The sequence below is a fragment of the Vigna umbellata genome, chromosome 1, assembly GCF_029865625.1.
Source record: "Vigna umbellata cultivar VRB3 chromosome 1, Vumbellata_1.0, whole genome shotgun sequence".
Taxonomy (NCBI): Eukaryota; Viridiplantae; Streptophyta; class Magnoliopsida; order Fabales; family Fabaceae; genus Vigna; species Vigna umbellata.
Genome location: NC_142165.1, coordinates 46,513,147 through 46,536,921, shown reverse-complemented (window position 1 = coordinate 46,536,921; position 23,775 = coordinate 46,513,147). Strand labels below are relative to the sequence as shown.

The following is a 23,775-nucleotide window of genomic DNA, read 5'->3' as shown; positions in this document are numbered from 1 at the left end:
CACCTAGTGTTTCGGTTATAGAATCAAAACCCAATATCCAAAGTAAATAGCACCAAAACTATTTCCTATAACGTATCAGTCTTATAAAGAACTTAATTATTTGTGAGAGTTAATCTCATCCATCTCTTATTCTAATAGAAAAACATTTTAGTGTAACCTGCTAAGATCTAAATATAATCCTTCAACTGTTTTGATGGGCCTTATTGGTTTAGGCCTGAATTGCCTCCTATTGTAGACCAACCATGTTCTCATGATTTGGTGTATATCAATCTAATCCTAAAATTATAAAACAATATAATTATATAAAACTATAAAACTTTAAAATTAAAAAACTATAAAATTATAAAATTTTATACTCCTTTCTTTTGTTTCTGTTTCAGGTCATGTCTTCCCATACTTTTTGATGCAACCTCACACTGAAAGTTCAAGTTTTGGGAGTGGAACAACATCCTTTCACCATTCTATTAACAGCTTTTTATATAACTAATTTATATTATTTGGATAGAGAAACAAAGGGGGTTATGGTCTTCATGTTGGGCCTATTGGATTCAATATTCCCGCTGGTCTTATCCATTTGCAGGCCCGCTATCAAGGGAATAGGACTTTCTAATACAAATTACAATCATTTTGATATCCCTCAATAAAAAAAATTATTATAGGTTAAATTTCAATTTTGAACTCTCATTCGCTTTTTATTTTTTATTTTAGTATTTTTTTTTAAATATTTTAAAAAATCTTAAATTTTAATCTAATCTTCAATTTTATATATTGTTTACTTCTTTTAAATTTTACATTTTAAATAAAAACATATTTTGATGGAATCTTAAATGAATAGATTAGAACTAGGTAAAACTGAACCAAAATAAAATATATACAAAACCAAGAGCTAAAATAATATACATTACTTTTTTTTTTAAAGATAGGAATTAAAATCTTTAAAAAGGGCGAAAACCTACCCATTATTGTTTCGAAAGCCCCTGATGATCACATTAAAATGCAAAAAGAAAAAAAAAATAAATATAAGATAATAGATAGCTGCCCACAATATTCGATTAAGATGTTCTTACGTAACCAATGAACCGATTGTTTGTATGCTTTATACAAAATAAAATCTAGAAGGATTTTAAGGAAGGTGAGATAGACTTGTACAAATTGAGTTAAGCTTAAAAAATGAGTAAATTTAAGTAAAGTTGGACTTGTATAGTAATTAAGTGAATGAATATTAATAATTGCTGAGGGTTTTCTAACATGAATCTACTTATTTCTTTATAAATAAGATAAATTTGTCCTTTTAGAAAAGAAAGGAAATATGTATTAATTAATAATCCCTTTAAAAAGCATGGAATGAAAAAAGATTCTTAACTTGACCGTGTTGGCCTGCGTGGTAAGCCACATCATTAAAGGTGGTAAACAAGGTGATGGCATGATATTGTATAGGACTATAAGCTTTAAGCTTTATCCCCTATCAAAGAATCCTTTTACCAAGTTGAACATGCAATGCAATGCTGGGTTCTGATCTCGTTCACATTCCTTTTTCAACAATGGTATAAGAAATTTGGAGAGATAAATGTTGATAAAATTCTCATCAATTTCACTAAATTTAAATATTACATTAACTTATTAAGTGAAAATGATGAAAACTTTATTCATAATACTTGAAATCGATTAAAAATTTAATTAATAATTTGGTTTTTATATTTATGTTTTTTATTTGTTTTAGACTCTATATATGTTTTTAATTTAATTGGGTTCCTATTTTTAAAAGAAAATCAATTATTTTTGTAAAAATGACTTAATCTAATTTCTTTCTATATTACATTCAGAGGGGTCATGTGTCAAGTTCTAAGTCTATCACATGTTTAAATAAATATAATCTTCTATTTCAAAGATGTCAGTAACTCAAAATTAAAAGGATTTCAAAATGAAAGATTGATCCAGATTTTGATACAGACCTAGATTTTTGGTATATTATACTCTTAAATGATGTTAATATTAATTTAACATAAATGATCACGTTTAGTCTTTTTACAAATATAAAGACACCATTAAATAAAAAAATATAAAAATAAAAATGAATTAATGTATAAACATAAAAACCAAATTATTAAGTAAATCTTTTAATTAAATGAAAATTCGGATAAAATAAAATAAATTAATCAAAGTTTATAAAATATAGCTTTCATCTGGAACAAAAATATACACTACATGAAATGCTTTATCTAGAAGATTTAAAGATGAAATAGTTTGTAATAGAAGAAGCCATAGATATAATTTGAAACAACGTCCGTTTTGGCAGTGTTAAGTTTGTCTTGGGGTGGTTGTCGAGAATGAAGAATAAGAATATAGTTTTTGATTTTGATGCATCTATCTATTTTCGAATTCTTTCTTACTTTATTCATTGCATCGCACCTTTTCAATTCCAAATTCCTTATCTCAACCCCACACCATATCATACACACACTTCTTCCTCATCTCCTTTCTCCTTTTCTGTCAAAATTCCCCATGCTTTTATTTATTTATTTATTTATTTATTTTTATTATTATTATTATTGTTGTTTTTATTATATTATGAAAATTAAAGTTGCTCTTGCTTGTACTCTTATATTAAGTACTACAAAATACCATTTTTTAAATTAAATTGTTTACTATACAATAATTCTAAAGGCAAGGCTAAGAGAACACATTTATCTCTTCTTTCAGAACAAAATACATTATAAGTCAACTTCGTATCATAATATTACAAATAACATTATTAGTGATATTCACATCACATTAGAAATTAAATTACAGTTATATTTTGTGACAATGAAATTTAGAGTAAAAGAGATGAGCATATGCAACTTCTTATATTAGTAGAAAATATTTTCGAGAGCTCTGAGAAGTCTTCAAACAAATTATAAACTATTTTCTATAATGCTTCACAGCTCCTCAATTTTGTTTTTGGTTAATACCGTATATAAGAAATTAGAGGCAACTAGATCTATTGAAGTATATTACACAAAAATTGCGATATATAGTCATAATTAATAATGTTCTACTGTAAAGGAATCTTTTAGGAAGATAAAGTAAGTTTGAAGCCAGACATTAATTTACAATAAATGATGTTAAATGTATGTGTAGAAAATGTAGGATATGTTGCTTTGAAGGTTTTATTACGAACTAATTAATAATGTGAGATTTTATAAATTTAAATTTTGTGTATATGTATAATAAATCATGAATGCATAATTTTTTTTTATCAGCATGAATGCAAAATAATATCGTTTATTTTTAATTGGTTGACAAAAAAGCGGTGTTTTAATTTTAATTCTAATTCATCGGGAGATTAATTTCTTTCATTAGACTTCTAAACCTGTTTGTATTACACTTAGATATTTACTTAGTGGTTGATAATCTAATTTGCTTTTTATGTCGGAAATGGAATCACAAGTCCCACCAATCTCTCTGGAATGGTTGAAGGGAATAACACAGTTGACACTAATAAAATGATTTTCAATAATCTGACGAAGAATGGTTAGTTCCCTTTGACCTTTTTAATGTGGCATTAGGAGGTTCGTAACCTTCACAAAAGAAAATATAACATGAAGCATCAAAAACACCCTTTTCATTTCATTTTACAAATATATCTTAATTAAAAATAGCATTATTTAATCTTACTTTTTAAATGAAAAATCACAGGATAATATTGTTTTAAATTGAAAAGGGAAAATAAGATTAAAGAGATAATTTTTATACGTCTTTGAATTACCCGTATAATAACAAGTATTCCCTTTAAAACAATAAACATTAAATTATCGAAAAATAAATATTACAAGCACTAATATTGTAAAAAATTGTTAACTTTTTATGACAACAATTTTCAAGCCATATAAAAGATAAGTTTTTAGTAGCCCATAGGAATCTTCTCTACTAACCACGCATGCTAATTAAACACTAAAAAAAGGTATTTATTATATTAAAAATATGCATAAATAAAATCATAGTAAATTGTACTAATTAATTAACACTCAACTAAGCACCAGTCAAAAAGATTTTATAAAAAAAAAAAACAAAGAACTAATGAAACTCGTGTATGGAGGAGAAACAAAGCTGCGCAAACAATTTGGCACCACTAAGAATTGACGACGGTCCTTGCTAGAATCAAACACCCCGTTTATAAGTCATTAAATGTCAGCGAATTTTTATAACAACAATTGTTCAGTATAAAACAAGTATTAGCAACATCACTTACAAGAACATGTAAATTTTTCATATATTGGAAGTAAACGTTAATTACAACATAGAACGAAGACACGAGTAGAAAGGCCCCATGGTCATGCAAGTAACAAAAAACACCAGCAGACCATGAAGACCACCTTCTCTGATTTCACTGCCTAAAATTTGCAAGCCGTGTTTCCGCAAAACATCCGCAAATGTCAAAAATTCCATTGCAGAAGCAGCTAAAGACACCCAAACATAACCTTAAAAAATACAAAACATAACTGCGTATGAAACCGAAAAGCAGAGCAAAACAAAACCAGCCATTTCACAAGTTCACCTACTCATATAGATGCCCAATCAATCTCCACCGAAGGGTACTTCTCCAACCCAAAGCTCTCCATTTCATCCCACTCATAATTAGAATGTGCGAAGTCCGAGAAATCCAAGAAAGTCACACCCGATTCAGGCGAAGACGACTCGCCAGACACCGGCGATGATAACATTGGGTTGTCGTTCCCGTTTTCTACCTTAAAATTTTCGAACTCGGGACAAACGTTGGATTGCACCACGTCAGACTCCACCCGTGCCAGCTCAGCAGCAGTGTGTACCTCGGGCTTCACGTCTTCGACAGAGCAACACGTTTTTTGTTGTTCTTGTTTCGCCAAGCTTTCGCAAATAGCTTGGAGCTTGGAGTCGACGGAAGAAGGTAGAGGCTTGTAATCTCCGAATTCGCCGAATACGAACGCTCCCTGGTGTCGCAGATGAGGGAAGTTGAGGCGCGCGAACTCGCCTCTGAGCTTAAACGCTGCGTTGTCGTACGCCAACGCCGCTTCTTCTCCGGTGTCGAATGTTCCCAGCCATAGGCGCGTCCGGTTCTTCGGGAGTCTGATCTCGGCGACCCACTTCCCCCAATGCCGTTGCCTCACCCCGCGGTACAGCTTCGTGGCTTTCGCCGCCGCGCCACCGTGCTTCATGGGAACACGTTTTGGGCCCAGCTGGTTTTGGTTTTCACGTTGAGTCGAATAAACCATGTGCTGCTGAAGCCCAACCTGCGCCTGAATCTGGAGGATTTGGTCTGGGGTGAGTTTGTTGAGCTTGATTTGGTTGGGGGAGGGATACGAAGTAGATGAAATGAGAGAATAAGAAGAAGATGGAGAAGAAAAAGAAGAAGAAGAGGAAGAAGAAGGAGCGTGTGATCGACGATAGGAAGAAGCGGAATCAGAAGAGACAGAGAAATAATCACTTTTAACAAAAGGCTCAAGTGCTTTCATCAGCTCCTCACTGTACGGATCTAGGAATTCCGGTACGATGTTGCTGTTGTTGTACATACCTATAGCCGCTGCCATGTTTTACAACAACAAAAGAAAATCCCAAGAAGAAAAGAAAAAAAAAAAGAGGTTTTCAAAATTACGAGCCTGTCTCAATTCCAAAACCAGAGAACAGGAAGTGAAAAACTCAAAGCTGCGAGTAGTTGTTCATTTTTTTTTTTGTTAAGAAAATTGAAAATCTAAAAAGCTGAATCTGTTGGTGCGAAGAGAGAGGTAGAAGGAGTTTGTAGTTTGGTTGGCCTCACTTTGTGAGCTTGGCTCTTGCGTTAGCACGGTGAGTGAAGGCTGGTTTATATACTGAGGTTAAGGTGGGAGTTGGTCTCCTGGGTTCTTCTTCATTCATCATTCAACTCGCGCGTCAACTTCAACCACTCCTTTATTCCCAGATGGCTATCCAATTGAAGAATGCCACCTATGCATTCCTCCTTACTACCTTACACGTGTCGATCATACACTGGTTACACCCATCAGAATATTTCCAACTTACATATAATCAATATCATACCACACATCAATTATTTAAATTTTAAAAGAGTTTTTTTTTAACTAAAAAAAAAAAGTCGTTTACCACATCAATTATCTTCTTTTCTTATTAAAACAATATCTTCATCTATAAAATTGTTTTTTAAAGATGCTTCCATCGTTATTGTATGTTTTTTAAAATGTGAAATTAAACACGAGAAACATTTTTCTCAACTCTAAATTTTAATAGATTAAAAGAAATTATTTTACCCAACTTCTTATAACATCTATAATAGTTGTAATCAATGAAATAAATGAGTTGAGTCAAGAATTTCCACCTTAGGTTCGTGAGTGAAAAGGAATTTGACGTTAACCTTTTGCTAATTTATTATTTCAACGACTTTAATTCAGTGAATATTGTATGGTGTATTATTTTGGTATGTTTTAGACGATGAAGAAAGACAGTTTGAAGATTATTGCATAGAGAAAAACGTGGAGAGGTAGTTATCGGAATAACAGTGTGATGAATTGCGGCGCCACAATGTTGACGAATTGTAGGGTCATGGTTCCCTTAAGTACAATTTGCAAGCGTTTCTTTTGTGGAGAGGGCAAGTGACTTTTGGATCCTATTCCCTTCGCGTTTCCCAAAGGTCATTGTGGACCCATCTCCATCCTTCTTTTTTCCATTTACATCTTTATCAATTAAAATATTATTTTAAAACATATTTCTATTAAAATAATATTTTATTCATAAAAGAAAAAAAAAAGATTTTATTCTCGTAGAAAGTTTTCATTCGAGATTCTTTTAATTGCACATCATCTTAGTTGTAAAAACTTCGTCGTTTATCGGTTACTCTTCAAACAAGTTTTTAAACCCTTCTTCTATATTTCAAGTGAGGAACAATTATGAATTATAGAAAAAAAATGAGAGTGTGGGGCCATCCCTGACGCCCTCACACGTCGATTCCTACGTGGAAATCACTTTCGAGGAACGCAAAAACAACTACTGCCACTTCCATGCTTGTACCTTTGCATACTTATAATTTTCCTTCTCAAATTCCAAGACTCAACCTATAGCTTATAAATTTCCTTTTTACAATTTATTTAATGAAAAAGTTTATATTCAATTTTTGTCATATTATTATATATAATGATAGTTGAATTAGAAGAAACCTATAAACGAGAATAAAAAAAGCTACTTTCTCATGCTTCATTACTCCATAAAACAATTTCATTATCATATGGGTTGCGTCATTTTTTAGAATAAGGCAGAGAAAGCGACTTTGACATATGTGCCACATAATAATACATCACTCGATGAAAGACCTTTTCGCATAGAAAATGCCAACTACCCAACTCTTCATCAACTATTCAAACATGAACTGTGTATTAATTTAATTAAAGGGGAAAAAATGCAAAGTGATTTAGTGCATGCACGACAAAAAATGTTTTTTATTTGTGGAGAAATATAAAGTATTTGCTCGTCCCCACAGTCTTAGCCCATTCTAAAAACACAAGTATTAAAAAATGTTAATAATTGATGTGAAAATAATATTTTAATTATTATAATATGTCAGTATGAGAAAAAAAGTATATGACTGTTTAATAATATATTATCATCTTGTTTAGTATATCGAACCATTCATGAAATGACGAAGTTATCATATAATTTATGACAATATGGTATTAGAAGACTCGCAAAATATGTTACACTAATAATACTCATTAAAAATATTATCTAAATGTGGAAGTTTAAAACACCTCCAAACGAAACAAAAACTATAATTTAAAGAAAACGAAACAAATATTTTAACATGTATGCAACTGTTTCATTGTAATGAGCTGAAATGCAATAGTTGGTGAATCGATTTTGGAATCTAGTAAAAGAAGAAAAATAATACAAGAGTTGTTGGTTACATGACAATAAGAGTAAGCATTTTACTCAAAATTTCACACGTAAAAGAATACTTTTACGTTTTGAGAAGAGAACAGAATAAAACCCTCCTCTTTATGAAAGAACGTCTAGAATGTGCTTTTTCGTAAATATTGATTTAAGAATCAATTTTGAATGAGAATATTTTCTTAAGAAAATATTATACAAAGATAATGTTCGCAGTTACAAATTCACTCGAAATTCTGAAGGTTCTGGTGAAATGATGAAGCATAACTGATTTTAGATATATTGAAAACTATAGTTATCATCTCTTTGTCGACCATTTTACCGTTTAGAGTCTCTGCTCCAGTTTTGGTAAAAACGATAGATACTGAATTGCAAGAACAGTGACAACTTTTTATATTTTTTATTCATAAAAACGACATAAACTATACATGTCGTCCTTAATCATATTCGAACCACACTAATGCACTAATCAATTGTCTAATCGTAGTTGTAGATCTTCAAAGTTGTCTGCAATGGAATCAATTATTGTTGTAATCTATCTCTATTAAGCGCTAATGATGAGCAATTTTAAAAATATATTTCCATGTCTATACCAATTATTATAAGCTCTATTACAATTAGAGCGAACAATTTTACTTTTCGAAGTTTCCAGGAAGTTGGAGTGAAATGGCTCATAACGAAAATTTGAAGTCAAACAAATGATATAAAATTGGAGATGTAGGCTATCATTTAGTTGTTTATGGAGGTTTGGTCAAGAAGAGGAAATGGAATTCAAGCCAGTAACTAAGAGATATTAGTTTAGTGAAATTAATTATGTTACGAAGAAGATGATATTTCTAAAATTATTTTTATTAATGTTATTATCATGCCTAATAATATTACATCGTTTAGGAGTTAAAATTAATGACAACTTAAATATTTTTTTTTCTTATTTTACATTTTGATATGTCTTTTATAGACAAAATCGTGACGGACACATGCTTCAAAATAGGAAAAAATCTCAAATGAGGGATGATTGACCTTAACGATGTCACTGACTTGGGATCGAAACATTAGCCGTCACTGTGAGACTCCAATAAAACTTTGTCCTGACCTCACTCTTCCATGGTCACCATTCGAAGCCAAGCTTAGTTGCCACACAAGATGGAATCCAACCTGATGGCATCCCTTCAAAATCAGATACTAACATTAATCCATGAGAATGAAAAACAACACAAACACTACGATGAGGAGCTCGCTACCATGCGTGCCCAACATCAGGCCGACCTCCAAACACTAAACTAGAAGTTGGTCATCCCGAAGAACAAGAGGCCTCCCCCACATCCTCGTCCTAGGCGAAAGACCTCTCAACCAATAGAGCAAATTTGACATTTAATGACAAACACAAAATCTCCCTCACAAACTAGAAATCATAGTCAATCTGAAAACACCCCCCCCCCCCCCCATTCCCTCCTTAAGTAAGGAAATCGATAAATCTTAGAGTTAGCATTACTCCAAAGGGTATCTTTATCAACATTCACAAATACAATGAAACAACCAACCCAACCACCCATTTGAGGGGCTAGCTGATCCAGGTCAATATTCATACTCAGCATAAAAGGATGTTTAGGGCCCAGTTCGTGGACCACAAAATTGTACCCACCATGTCGGCCACCTTGAAGATAGAGTAAGGGGAAAAAAGACACTTAAACACTTTATGTAGAGATCCACTGACGACCACGATCCCAGAACTTAGTTCATTTGTGATCATGCACTCTTTGAATAATGGTTTTTAGCCTATACCCTTCTCAGATTTTCTTTTTATAGAGAGGCTGAACAACATGGATGATCTAAGAGAATGAACAACCAAATACATGGCTATTGAAAAAATAAAACAAGCTAAAGAAGGCGAAAAATCCCTACATACCAACAAGAGGAAAGAGCATGAAGAACAATGCGGGTGATTGGATTGTAGCCCGGTACAACAAATACACTCTCCTGAATACTAAAAAGGAAACCATACTCAAAGAAACGTGCAAATTTGAGCTCATCTAGCTATTCAAACCTCGACAACCTACCCATGAAGTTGATCCTACAGAAAAGATCTTCCTACCACCAAAGCATAGGATACACCACTTAGGAATACTGACATCTAAGGGATCTCATTGAAGAACAGATTTACTATGGTGTTTAGCCAAGTTCAATAAGCAAGGAAATGGTGGTCGAGGTAAAGGATGTGGCAGCTTCACAGGAGAAGGTTAAGGTAGAGGATGCGGCGGTTTTACAGACGAGGTCGACAATAGTTGAACCACAAAACTAGTCATTCGAAGTCGGATCATCCAGACCCAACCTAACCCTACCCAAGTAAGGGGTAGTGTTCACACCATCACTAGAGGTTTTGTTGGCGAATGAAGCTCTAAAGTGACACGAAAGAGCTACCGAAGGACTATAAACTCAATGAGTCAGTTCTCACTGGAAATGACAAAAAAACATGCGCCCGCGAATATCCGTTGATAAAATCTGCAACTGTAAGTCGGTACTCGCGCATATTTATTACTCACGGGTAGTTGGTATTTTAATACTCATTTAAAAACGGTTCGGATGCAGGTATTATACTACCTGACACGCCACTACCCATTACCCGCAAAAAATAAAAATAATATTTTAATTTATATTTTATTTTATTAAATTTAATTTAAAATAAAATTATTTATATTTTATTATATTAAATTTAATTAAAATTAAATTTTAATTTAATTTATATTCAATTTTATAAATTTTTTTGTAATTTTATTTTAAAAATGTATAAAAAATATATTTTTTAATATTTGTTGGTATTCTAACCACTCTTGGTCCCTCTAGTCAATCTTTATCAGTCTGAGTTTAGCCACTCCTAGTATTCAAGTATTCTAACAACTTCTAGTATCCAATTATTCTAATCACTCCTAGTATCAACCTTAGACAATTGTTTAGAACGTTTAACTCTTTGAGCAAAACAATACAAGTGTTTTAATGCTGTTCAGAATTCCCAAACCCAACTAGTGTTGATTTAGAAGTAGAAGTTCTGATAATTATTAGTGAGATGATAAATATAATACAAGGAAATCTGAGAACTTGTGAAGTTCTTATTTTTATTCTATAAATAGACTCAGACAATGTAAGCTTATTAAGAGAATACCAGTGTAATGATAAAAGGATAACAAAAGTTCTTGTATTCTCTTGTACGAGTCCTTCGTTTATAGCTTTATTCGATAGATGATCGTTACTCAGGGATAATTGACTTTGTTGATATTAGGTGGCATTTTGTACGAAGATATGTGCTTATCTACGCCTTGGGAAGAGCATCATTACTTTCGCAGTTAGATCTTGTACGGCTATGGTAGGACATAAAGCTTTAGGAAACATTCCAAGATTGTCTTCCTATCTTACAATGTCTTTTTTATTCCTTGTGTAATGTTTTTTAGTATATTTTGGTATTGCTAATATTTGCACAAATAAAGCGAGAAAGCGCATAGCTGACAAGGTACAATATGTACATACATTTAATGATTTATACATTGATAGAGTGTTGAAGTATGTTTCGTAAAATAGGTGTTTAATGCAAGTTTGCCCAAGTCGATAGTACTCATACAACGAAAATTACTAAGATAAGGTGGTAATAGAATTTGCCAAATCCACCTGCATGGTTGAAAGATGACCTCAAACAACCCGACCAAATGGTCAGTCCACCTACAAACCCTTAAAGACAATCATAGCTTGGTCAAAAGGTCAGTAATTTCCAACATGGGCATCTCTCATACGCTAATCAAACTCCTTAGACTAGAGGCCTTATGTACCTACCTGGCCCAATGAATGTGTTGAAGGATGCAACCTAATAAGGCCCATTAAGCCTCATTGAATTGAACCAGTTAAAAAATATTCCAAGACACGTCTATTTGAGCGGATACTCACATATTTACGGTATTTGTAGAAAATCTCGTTAGTTTGATAACACCACGATATTCTTTAACACCAAAATGTTTACAGAATATTTAGGATATCATATAAGGTGTCACATTATTATTATTATCATATATTTGAGGTCAGTCATTACTTTATTGATATTATTTAATATCATATTACCAGTCTTAGCACATGAATCCTAGGGTCCAAAAATCCTATAAATATGTTTGGTATTTTCTAATAAATACACACTCACTCATACTCACTCTTTCTTACTTAAAAAGATTCAAACTCTCTTATTGATTTGAGCATCGGAGAGTCTTTTGTAGTAGATCTCCCTTTGTGTTCCAACACACAGGAGTATGCATCAGGATTCTTCCACCCCTTCAGATCTCACGCCACCTATTCAAAGGTTTTTCTCAAGTTCTCGATAAGAAAATTTTGCGTCCACCATGGGCCGATCACGAGGTTCTAAGAATAACCATCAATTTTCCTAATAAGCCCTTCATTAGGGGTGAATCGTCTTTTCCCTTAAACTTCGACTGAAGGCTTATGTTCCTACCACACCCAATAGTCTCACATCGCATAGGAGTTGAAGTCAAAGACAATTTAAATATTTTTTCCTTCTTACATCCTTTGAAGCATCTTTTAATGAAAAATTTCTGATGGATACTACAAATGAGCATTAATTGATCCTAATGATGTTATCCGACATATTTTAGATCAAAACAATTGAGAATGTTATTTTTCATCTTTCTTTTTAAATCCTAAAAAATGTGTATGTTTTTTAGAATATTTTTACACTTATTTTAAATGTGAAACAAAATATTAAAAAAACTAGATTTAGTAAGAGTAAAGAAATAATTTTCCCAATAAATAAAGCCATGAAACACAACCATATTACCTTAAGAATGGAGAAAAATAAAAACATCTGTAGTACTTAATCTGAACAAAGAGTAATGTCTGAAAGAAAGGAATTCATAACCTAACATTAAATTGAGCAATTCCTTACCTTCATTCAGAATAATAATTTTGTACAAGAATTCAAATAAATATATCCCGTCTTTTTCTTTTTTATTGAGACACTCCATCTTTCGTCACGCTTGCAAGCCACATGGGCCATGGGCCGGGAACGGGGTGTCGAAGGTTACTCCCTACACCACCCCACTTTGTTCTCTACACGATCACATTTTTTTAAAATTCCAAAATTATTTTTTATATTTTAAAATATCCTACACCTCCATTCCTTTTCTTTAAGGATGTGTCACATCGATGTGCCACATCCGTTGAGTTTCTTTTTTTTTTAATTTTTAGTTTTTTTTAATTTATTGTATTTTAATTTAATATATAAATATTATTTAATTTTTTTTAAATTATTACTTAATTATTTATAAATTAAATTTATTTTATTTAATAAAATAATTATTATTAATTTAATTTATATATTATTATTTAAATAATAAATAAAATACTTTTCAAAAATTTATTAAACGGATGTGGCACAGATGTGACCATATCCGTTGAATTTATTTTTTTTAAATAAAAATCATAAACTAAAATGTAAAATATGTAAACGGATGTCAATATTCGTTGAAAATGAAACAGATGTTGACATCTATTTTATAAAAAGATAAATTAAGTATGGGATGGTGCTGGGAGCAGGCGAGGGAGGGAGCAAATTTCCGGGGTATTTATCAATGGGTTTCGTGTCCGGACCCAATAAATAAAGGGCAAATCATCCAGAGAAAACAGAATCATCTCTACCTAAACTAATCCGAAATTAACCAACATAGGAATGTGCACTCTTTTTATACTTCCTTCACGTTGTGCTGGTTCAATTATGGGGCGTTTGGAGTTTGGATAATATTGAATAATCATTGGGATAATTTGTTCTTTATCACTTCATAATACCCTTTAAACAATATAAATTCAAATTGTAGATGCCTATCACCATATTTATCGAAATTATGAAAAGGTTAGTGCAGGAGAATTATTAAATTATAATCAGTATAAAAACTACTATATGAATTTGAACAAATCTTATGCCTTGAATTAACGTTGTTGATTTTATTAAAATATTCGTTGAGTTTTTTTTTTTCATACTAAATTTATTTTAGAACAACTCCAAATTCATGTAGTTATTAAAACTCGTTACATGATAGCATACATATCTCTATCACATTTTTTAATTATTTGAAAATATTATATTCAAATAATTCTGTTTATTGTCTAACTACAAGACATTGATACATTCATTAAATTTTATATTTTAAGACTTATTCCAATAATAATTTATAATTAAATGATAGAATAGATTTGAATTCACAACAGTGATTTTTTTTAACTTTTCCCCCACAACGTAATAAACTATTCTTTTAAAATGTAAATGAACCTTACATTAATATTTCTATGAAACTAAAATGAGCTTTATATAATGCACAAAATGAATATTTATTTAATAAATCCTTTTTGAAACATTTAAATCATATTATAGTCAAGGTTAGTACCGAATATATATTTACATATATAAAATATATTATGATATAATTATTAGTATTATTATTATTATTATTATTATTATTATTATTTAGAATGCACTTGTAGTGACAAATCTAAATCCTTAAGTTAATTGAAAATGGTTTATATAAAAATAATAACAATTCAGATTATAATAGATTATAACAATAAGAAATTAAAAGAATCAATTATACCATAATTATATAATATAATGTTTTCCAACAGTCTCACTCTAAATCTGTGAGAAGATAATTTCACTTGTCTAACATTGTAGAAAATCCTAAAAGTGTTGCCAAACAGTCACCCAAACCAATCTAGGAATTAAAAAATCTATAGACCAAATAACTTTGAATAGAAAGAGCATGCCAAATTTCAGTCCTCAGGACATTCCCAAAAATGCGGAACAGTTATCCTCAAAAGCATGCTGATTCAAATCATAATGGAATCGGTGGAAACAGCTGACGTGATAAATGTACATGTAGACTTGCAAGTATTATAGCCACCGAGTTTACAAAAAATATACAGGTACTAAAGCAATATATGAGCATCTGCATATTAATTGAAATTTGAAGCCAAGAAACTTATGTGCCAAGCAATCTTACAATGGAAAAACGGATTGGAATACTACTGTTTTTCACGATGGCTGTTGTCATTCGAATCAAGATCAGTCTTGCAGCGTTCTCTCAAATCTTTTAGTGATTCAAAGCTTGATTCCTGAAAGCAAAATCAAATCATTCAAAGCATTAGGTGAGAAAATGAAAAGAATAAACTGGGTTACAGGTAAGAGAAATTAACATTGACAACCAAGGTTATAAAACTTCAATACATATACTTGTGGGAGTTCCGTTGGCTCAACTTGTGGACCCAACTCGAAGACTTTACGAGTCTATGTTATATCAAAAAATAAATATAATAGCATCTCAATTCAACATTTCAACACCATCATCAAAAATAGTAAATAATAATTTCAAAATGTTAAAATAACTAAATTTAGTAGTGCATGACTACTATATAAGTTCAAATCTACACCAACCACATAACATACAATTACAAAACATAAGTAAAAATTACAGCAACCAAGTCTTTATGGTAGGATATAAAATGAGAACGAAAAACAAAAGAAAGGGATCAAAAACAACAACCAAGTATTTATTGAGAGAACTCTATCAGAGGAGAACGAAAACAGAGGGAGGACGGAGAACAAAAAACAAAGTACAATGAAGGGATTGAAAACTCCCAACAGAGGGGAATGAAAACAAAGGAAAGGGAGAATGAAGAGGTAACCTGTTCAAAGAGCAAATCCAGTTGACGCCCCCAAAGAAAAAACGTGATGCAGCTGTGGAAGGAAGGTGAAACATTATGCAGTGTAGTGGCAAAATCCCGTCAAGGCAGTGACAATGTTTAGAAACAGAATGCGGTGTGATGTGGTGCTCCTTTGAGAAACACAAACTCTATCGCGATGCGCTGCTCCTCTGAAAGCGCAAACCCTAATCCGTTCAGAAAATAGGAAATGCCAAACGAGGGCCAAAAAATGAAACCTCCCTCAAACTCACTGACTCACAAGTCTACTCGAGTCTATCGAGTTAACAAGATTCTATTTCGAATCTACTGGAAAATGAGTTTACATTCAAGTAAACTGATAGAAGGTGAGAGAGCTCGTAAACTGGGACGAGTTTACATGCTGACCCTAGAGTTTGATAACCAAGTTCACAACATAGCATACCAATAACTAAATAATCATATGCATAAAACATTAAGAAATGGCTTTTCCAGAGGCTAGCTTGTACTAAAAATGGTTGAGCCCATAAAGAAAACAGAGAATGTGAAAACCATAAATTGGAAATAAAAATGAGGGATAAAACAATGTGTGGGACATATTTTATTAATAGAACTCAATAGCATCTAACAATTAAGAAATTAACCAATCAAGCTAACTACCAAATTAAACCTCTAACACTCGCCTCCATATAAAACAAGTTAACATTTTGAGTAGTTTACACTCTTCATAAAAGCAAATGGAAAAATGGATGGTGCAAAACCATAGAAAATTCAATTAAGAAACTTGTATGGCAACGGAACCAACAATTCCAGCACGATTAAAATAATAAACCATGTAAGTGATAGCATTGAAACTTACTAGCTGGCTACTTTCTTGGGCATACATATTCTGCATTTGAACAAAGAGCGACTTCCACTGATGCACAAGGGACAATTCTAAGTTTAATGACTCCTCACTTTGGTGCTGGCCATGCATGACTGTATCCTCTAATCCAGAAAATTTCTGAATGATCAATTTTGCTTCTTTCTGACTCTTCTTTATAGCTAGAGGAAAGGATGAGCATTTAAAACCTCAATGCTAGAAGAAATAATACAATGACACTTGAATCTATCAGAACAAAACTCCTAAAATGGTTAGTAGAACTTACCACTTAATCTACCCTTGGCATCCTGGTAATGGAGATCCGACCAGATATAAGCAGCTAGTGATCAACATAAGCAACACCCAATATTACATACTAAATAAAAAAAATGTAAAATAGGAAAAATCTAGATACAATTCCTTAAGGACTTTTGGCGGTGTTCTTCAATCAAAATTAGAGTTCACCTGAGTAACTATTTAAACCTTTAATGCAAATCTTTATCAAGTAATATGAAGCTCTAATTTTAGTTGACAAAAAAAAAAGAGCAACAATTAGATGCATACAGATAAACTCTAACAACCTTTAGAGCATAAGGAACAAGTGCAAGATTTAATGTCCGCAGCATCAGTAACAGGATTCGATGCTCCATCGCCCTTATGCCCAGAGCACGGTTTCAACCCCCGAAAATTAGAATCATTAGAGGCAGAGATTGACGGCATTTGCACGGCCCGACACCTGGGAGATCCGGAATTCTCAGCAACACAAATATCCTTGTCCCCGCTTTCAACAGCACAATCGGTTGGGGCAATTCCTTCAACCTTCCCCCCAAATTCACACTTCTTCATACCCAACGGATTCTTCTCCTCCGATCCTTCACTGGGCGAGCCCGGTTTCTGACACGAGCTTGAAGTATCATCGCAAGACGGAAACAAAATGGGTTGGTTTTCTTTAGGTTGCAATAAGACCTCCTTGTTAAGCTGAGAATGTGCTCCTAGTTGCATTTGGATTTTGCTTTTGGCTAAACTTTCTACACCTAAGCGCATTTGCTTTGTGAACTGCGAGTCCCCACCGCCGCTGGAGACTAAAGAAAACGGCCTTTTCGAGGGACAATTGGTGACATCCGCCAGACGGGGACGGATTTTGAAAAGGCCGTCACTTGAATCATGGTTGCTTCCCATGAAATTACGATATTGGAAAATCTTGAACGGAATCAGTGAATTTGCCTATTTGAAACCCTAACCACAAGAGTACACAGAGTAAAGAAAAAGAATTGGGTTAAGATGAATTGACCTTGTGAAATGGAAGAGGACCCGGAAGCTAATTTGAAAGTTGTTGGGATTAGGGTTAGAGAGTAGAAGAAGAAGAAGAAGAAGAAGAAGGTTAGTAAGACTCGCTCGTTCCCTCTTTCGAATTAGCGCGAGAAGAAAGTGAGTGACCCATAACGCAAAGATTCTGGGGCGGGTAAAAGCGGGTTTCAACTTTGAATTGTAGATTTTCGAAATATACGCCGCGGCATTCTTATCTATGGGCCCAATCGTCGACCCAATGGGCCTAACATTTAGAGCGCCCCTCCATTTTTTCAACCCAAAGGTATTTTTCCTATTGCTAAATACTCCGCGCCGAAAACGCCATCCACGCTAATTGCAAAGATGACCAATTATGAGAATCAAATTCTCATAGCCATTACTTGTTAATGTTAGTTTCGGGTCATGATTGAGAAGGTGAAAAATGAAATTAGCTTAAGCTTTGTTTATGTGTTTTATATTATTTGTCATAGGTTTAGAGGGAAACTCTAAGTGTTAAGTTAACCTTTGCAAAGAGAAATTCTATATTTATTTGGTGATGTGTTATGGGTTTATATATTTTGGTTTAATTTGTTCTATCTAAATCACTTAGTAATTTTAATTTTAATTTTTCTTTGATTGACTCTAGCCAGATGCCCAAATAAAGAAATAAAAAAAAAAAGCATGGGTGTGGCTTAAGTTTAGGACTCTAACGGGTAGAAGAAGACCTATAATAATTTCATTCTTAATTCTCATATTGTGTCCTAGTGTAACTCGCATGGATGATGTGATACTAATTGTTTATTAGTGTAAACAAAGATTGTGACATGGTTGTGAACTACCCTAAATCTAATATTTTTGCTGGATCAGCCTGGGCTGGGAACAACATAATAATGTATCAATGAGATATCATTTCCATCGAATTTTCTTTCATTTCTTTTGGCTTTGAATTATGCTTGTGTTAAAATCAATATTTGTGTTTAAATTGTCAACTAGAAGAGAATATCATAAGCAAAAGATCCTATATGTTCAAGTGAGTAAAAGAGTTAAAATTTATTATATGAGAGTATATCAAATATTAAGTGTAATAAAATGAGTATTTTTTAAAAGTTATTGTTATATTTATAGCATCAATTTGGATTATTCTTTATTCTTATTAGAATAATTCTTAATTGAGATAATAATAACAATCTATTAAATAATAACGAAAAAGTAAATAATAGTTAATATGTTATTTAATAATAATGTGCGGTTATGTATGTATGTATGTATGTATGTATGTATGTATGTATGTATGTATGCATGTATGTATGTATGTATGTACGCGCTCACGTTTTGTAAGAACCAAGTAAATGGAACAGTCAGGTGTAAGCAGAGGGGACCAAGCGTTTATTACTAAAATAATCAAAAATTTTGTTTCCTTTGATATATCTATCTCTTCCAAACTTATACTCTCTTCCTTTTATCCTCCTTCTCTCTAAAGTTTTTCAATCTCATTTCATCATTTTAACGATCAGACCGTGCATAAGTAATATGGAAGACAAGATATTTCTGTTTCACCGATCGGTGTAGTGATTAGAGCTGGTAAGTTTCATTCCTTTAGTTCTTGTGAATTTCTGGAATTTCTGGCACATGCAAGTAAACCTTGCTATTTGCATGTGTTCATCAGCCTTCTCTTTCTCTTTCTAACTCCCTTTTTGGTACTTTGGTTGGTCTCTTCTCACCAATCGGTGAGTTATAGGTGTTCTTAGGATTTTCTAGAAGTGATCAAATTTCTGGAAGGGTAGAAGTCATTCGGTTTGGTTAAGAGGTAAGGGTAGCTAGTTAATTTAATTGTTTGGTTGATGATGCATGAAAACGTGGTTAGATGGTTTTGCATGTGGGTGAAATTGAATGTTTGGGTGTTCGACTTTGTTTGTTTGACATGTTAAATGTTGTGATTGTTGAGTTGTAGATTATACATACCTTGGAAGGAATTCTGGGTTGAGAAAAATATTCAATTTTGGTAAATTCCAGTGTGTATTTCATTCTGCAGAAGTTCTGCAGCATTATGCATAATGTCGAGCATTCATTGTTGACCGCTCGGTCAGGTTCAAGTATTCAGTTTCGTAGTAGTATTCGGTCTTAGGGTTGTTCGGTTTCGTGCTGACGTTTGTTTTCGGCCTTGGCAGTATTTGATTTGATATTAGCGTTCGTTATTAGTTGTACTCGGTTCTGTAATAGCGTGCAATTTAGTAGTGCTAGGTTTCGTACAATTGTTAGGTTTTGTATTCCCGTTCGATCTCAGCTATATTTGGTTTTGTATTCTCGTTCAGTCTTAGTAGTGTTCGATGTTGTATTCGCGTTCGGTTTTAGAAGTACTTGATGTTGTATTAGTGTTCAGTTTGAGTAGGACTCAGTGTTATATTAACATTTGGTTTTAATAGTATTCGGTTTAGTCATAAGTTCAGTTTCGTACTAGTATTCGGTTTAGCTAGAGTTAGGTCTTGTAATGGTGTTCGGTTGTTCTAGCGATTCGCCCCTTCAATTTCTTTAGGATCTTGTTCGAGCATTTCTTGTTAAAGGACCGTTCGATCATGATCACATGTTGTGAATGTTTTTCCGTTCGGTCATATTCCTTGGTTATGTTGGGTTTTCCCGTTCGGTCGTACTCAAAGGTTATGTTGTTGTTTGTTCGGTTCTATTCTATGAAATGTTATTCGGTCTTTAACTGTTGATTTCATTGGTTTGTTCGGATTGATTATTAGAGTTGTATTGATATATCTTGTATGAGCTATTGTATTAAAATTCAAATAAAGTATGATGTTTCAAATGGTATGAAAGAGAATTCTAAGGAGAAATGTCTCAGTGATCGGATAAGCAAAGTGGTGGTATAATATGAATATGGATAGCGAAATCTACATCGTTCATCCTGACATTCTAATGATTATCAAGCCTCAAGTAGACATGGGTAAGTCATGTTGTGAGAATAGCAGAAGGCCCTAGCCGAGGGGGGGTCTTACGGTGAGTGATAACGAGTTAACCTCGTGTGGCAGCTGATGGGTTTCCAATTACTACACCCACGAGTGCACGAACGACCAAAGCTACATATTCATACTAGTTTGGACGGTCAGTTCAAGTGGTCGGTCAACATGTGTTATATGTTTTTCTACTTGTGTTTAATTATTTTATCTGTTTGGTATGTTTGGATTGTATGTTCACATAACTATTAAATTACATTAGTTTACCCTTCTTTTCTGTTTTGCTATGTTGCACGTTCGACATTTCTTCTGTGTCATGATCATCCGGTAGATTTGAGTAGAGGATTGTGAGGTTTCCATGGAGCAGGCTCTGGACAGAGAGGACCCATCGGTTTAGATCAGGACCGATCGGTTGTGTTCATAGTTTTGTTCCTTAGGCTTAATTCTGTAAAGTTTTACTTTTTATAATTATTTTAGGATAATTGTATTGTTAATACTTTATTACTTAGTAGATGACTAATCTATTGTATTATTTTATATGATGACTCTATTATATAGTTATACTATATTTTTGGCATGTTACGTATGCTAACAAAAAAACTATCATTGTTTTTGTTGTTGAATAATTATAATAACATAACATTCTATAAACAAAGATAAATGCACTAATAATAACGGTTAGAAAAAAGTAGTGGAATATAAAGATAAAAACTAGTGGACTGGTTTATTTGATAAAAATTATGCCTTTTAAAAAAGTTTACCTTTTTAAGAAGTGATTACAGAATAAAAATTATTCCTTTAAACTAAAAACAAGTAAATAATAGAATTATACTAAACAAGTAAACAAGTAAAAATTTTATACTGATTCAAAATAGAAGAATCTAAAAAATATTAAAGGTTTTGTAAAAATTAGTATATAAATCTTATATTTCATTTTAAATTGTCAATAGTTTTTTTCAATGTTTTCTATGATATTGTTGTCGTAACCTATTTATTGAATTTTTACTTTCACTTTATTTTTTATAATTTTCATTTAACTTTGTTTTAGTTTTAGTTTAAACTTTTTGTAATTGGACTTGTGATCTAATTATAACCCATAATTAGATCCCGTGTATAGTTGATTAAAAAACTTTTATATGTAGATTAATGTGCTTTAATTAAAGAGATTAAATTCCTTTGTTTAGTTTTTCAGATCGACCGTTTAATACTTTTAGTTTGTTCTTTTGCATTCTAGTTTCGAATCATCATTTTGGTATATTATAATTTATAATTTGTATTTTTTTATTTTAGAAATCAAATTAATATTCATTTAAATATTAATTTGATAATTAATTATGATATAGAATAATTGTAGGTTTCAACCCTCATTTGGTCCTCCTCATTTTTTTCAGTCTCAATCGGGTCCATAAACTAGTAAAAATGAGCCAATTGGTCCAAATATTTGAAAAATTGATTCAATTAAGTCATCTCCGTTAAGTTTGCACATACAACGTTAAATAGATGTTGAGCTGTAATTTTTTTTCATGGCGTCGTAGATATGTAACATTTTTATATTTGTCCTTACCAAAAGACTAAACCAAGAAGCAGAGATTGTGAAAAGGGAGTTAAAACCCTTCCAGAATCGCCCCACAGACCGCGGCGGCCTCTTCTCCTCCGGTACCCGCTGATCTCGACTGTCGGAAAGATTTCGCGGTTGGATCTCGCCGGCGAAGTGTTCCATCAGCCCCAATCCATTCCACACTGCAACACCCAACACCTGCAGTTCTAGGTCCGTTAACGCTACCTTCAAGGGTTCTTCCAGTTCCTCCACGCAATCCCCCAATCTCGACCCTAACAGCATCAACCTCTTCGGCGACACCCACGTAGTCGCCAACAACGATGCTGCCCCCACGCCTCAAAATTCCCTCCCTTTCTTCCTCCGGTCTCCTTCGTGTCCCCGAGCCCCTTGTCTTTGTCGACGCCACTACCACCCTCTCCACCGAATTCTCCTTCTCCATCTCTGGCAATGTGATGGCTCAACAAACCTAAATTCCCTATTAATGTAGTATAGGGACAACCTAGAGTCTAATCCAAGGACTTGGTTCCTATTAAGTGTAGAAATTATAGAATTAAAACCTTCAACATTTTATTTATAATATTTACTAATTATTATCTACAGTACAAGGTGGGGGAAAGAAATTTATTGCAAAAAAAATTTAAAAAGAAATTTAAAAAGAAAAGAAATAAGAAAAGAAATCTGTTTGAAAAGAAAGGAAGACAATAAAATGTAAGAAAAAGAAAATAAAAGAAAATAGAAATTTAAACTACCTAGGACAGAAACAGAACCTGATTTACAAGCATTATTATCATCAATTACAACTGGAAATATAAAAACAAAAGCAAGTAGAAATCATTACTTAATTCTAGAACCTAATTCATCAAGAAAGAATAAAAAGAAACATACATCTTCCTAAGCTAATTAGAGTCAAAAACACTAACCAAACCTGCATATCATAAGCTCAACACAATCATCAAGAAAATGTCCGAAGTAAAACTTAGAATCTAAAACAGACATAAAAACTAAATTCTAGAATGAAGAAATCAAAATTCTAATCAAGAAAGAAATTAAAACCTGAAATTATAACAGTGTTGCAAAGAATCAATTTTAAATATTTTCCTATAATTAAAAATATTTTTATAAATAAAACTAAAATGAATGAATTAATTAATTAACCCAAAAATGAATAGAGTAAAAAATTATCAATAATTAATTGTGAAAAAAATCTTATACCATAAAATAAATTGAGATAAATGTTTCATTACCATTGAAATTAGTTTTATCAATAAAATTTAAATGAAATAATTTATTAATTAACTCAAACATTAAAAGAGTAATAAAATATCAATGATGAAAAAAAATTAGACTATAAGAAAAAGGATTTTGGGATAAATGTTTTTCTATAACTAAAATTAATTTTATCAAAATGAATGAATGAATGTATTAATTAACACAGAAATTTAAAATGTAATAAAATATCAATAATTAATGGTGAAAAGAATAGTATAGTATAAATGAAAAGAAAT

General features: G+C 32.3%; 2 protein-coding genes across 4 annotated transcripts; both read right to left on the bottom strand.

Moving 5' to 3' along the window:
• Positions 1 to 4,227: 4,227 nt before the first annotated feature.
• On the bottom strand, positions 4,228 to 5,805 carry LOC124848571 (ethylene-responsive transcription factor ERF060-like). The gene has a single exon (XM_047326286.2). The coding sequence runs from the start codon at positions 5,544 to 5,546 to the stop codon at positions 4,542 to 4,544; it is 1,005 nt and encodes a 334-aa protein (XP_047182242.1). The 5' UTR covers positions 5,547 to 5,805; the 3' UTR covers positions 4,228 to 4,541.
• An 8,836-nt stretch (positions 5,806 to 14,641) lies between these two features.
• Positions 14,642 to 17,935, bottom strand: LOC124848557 (DNA-directed RNA polymerase subunit beta). Of its 3 annotated transcripts, XM_047326270.2 has the most exons (5): positions 17,050 to 17,935; positions 16,755 to 16,808; positions 16,466 to 16,650; positions 15,613 to 15,664; positions 14,642 to 15,042 (listed from the first exon to the last, which is right to left on the bottom strand). In XM_047326270.2, exons 1-4 carry the CDS (start codon positions 17,645 to 17,647, stop codon positions 15,617 to 15,619), a joined length of 885 nt encoding a protein of 294 aa, XP_047182226.1. In that variant the 5' UTR covers positions 17,648 to 17,935; the 3' UTR covers positions 14,642 to 15,042; positions 15,613 to 15,616. The 3 variants fall into 3 exon arrangements, with proteins under 3 accessions (XP_047182226.1, XP_047182217.2, XP_087959507.1); XM_047326261.2 differs by lacking the exon at positions 15,613 to 15,664; XM_088103381.1 differs by lacking the exon at positions 14,642 to 15,042 and having other exon boundaries at positions 15,658 to 15,800.
• Between the last annotated feature and the right edge of the window lie 5,840 nt (positions 17,936 to 23,775).

What these genes read in the sequence shown, in the direction of transcription:
- LOC124848571 (XM_047326286.2), bottom strand. Translation starts at nt 5,546, where the DNA reads ATGGCAGCGGCTATAGGTATGTACAACAACAGCAACATCGTACCGGAA.
- LOC124848557 (XM_047326261.2), bottom strand. Translation starts at nt 17,647, where the DNA reads ATGGGAAGCAACCATGATTCAAGTGACGGCCTTTTCAAAATCCGTCCC. An exon ending in TGCCAAGGGTAGATTAAGTG is followed by an intron (nt 16,651 to 16,754) that starts GTAAGTTCTACT and finishes CCTTTCCTCTAG; the next exon opens with CTATAAAGAAGAGTCAGAAA. An exon ending in CCCAAGAAAGTAGCCAGCTA is followed by an intron (nt 15,043 to 16,465) that starts GTAAGTTTCAAT and finishes TTTTGCTTTCAG; the next exon opens with GAATCAAGCTTTGAATCACT.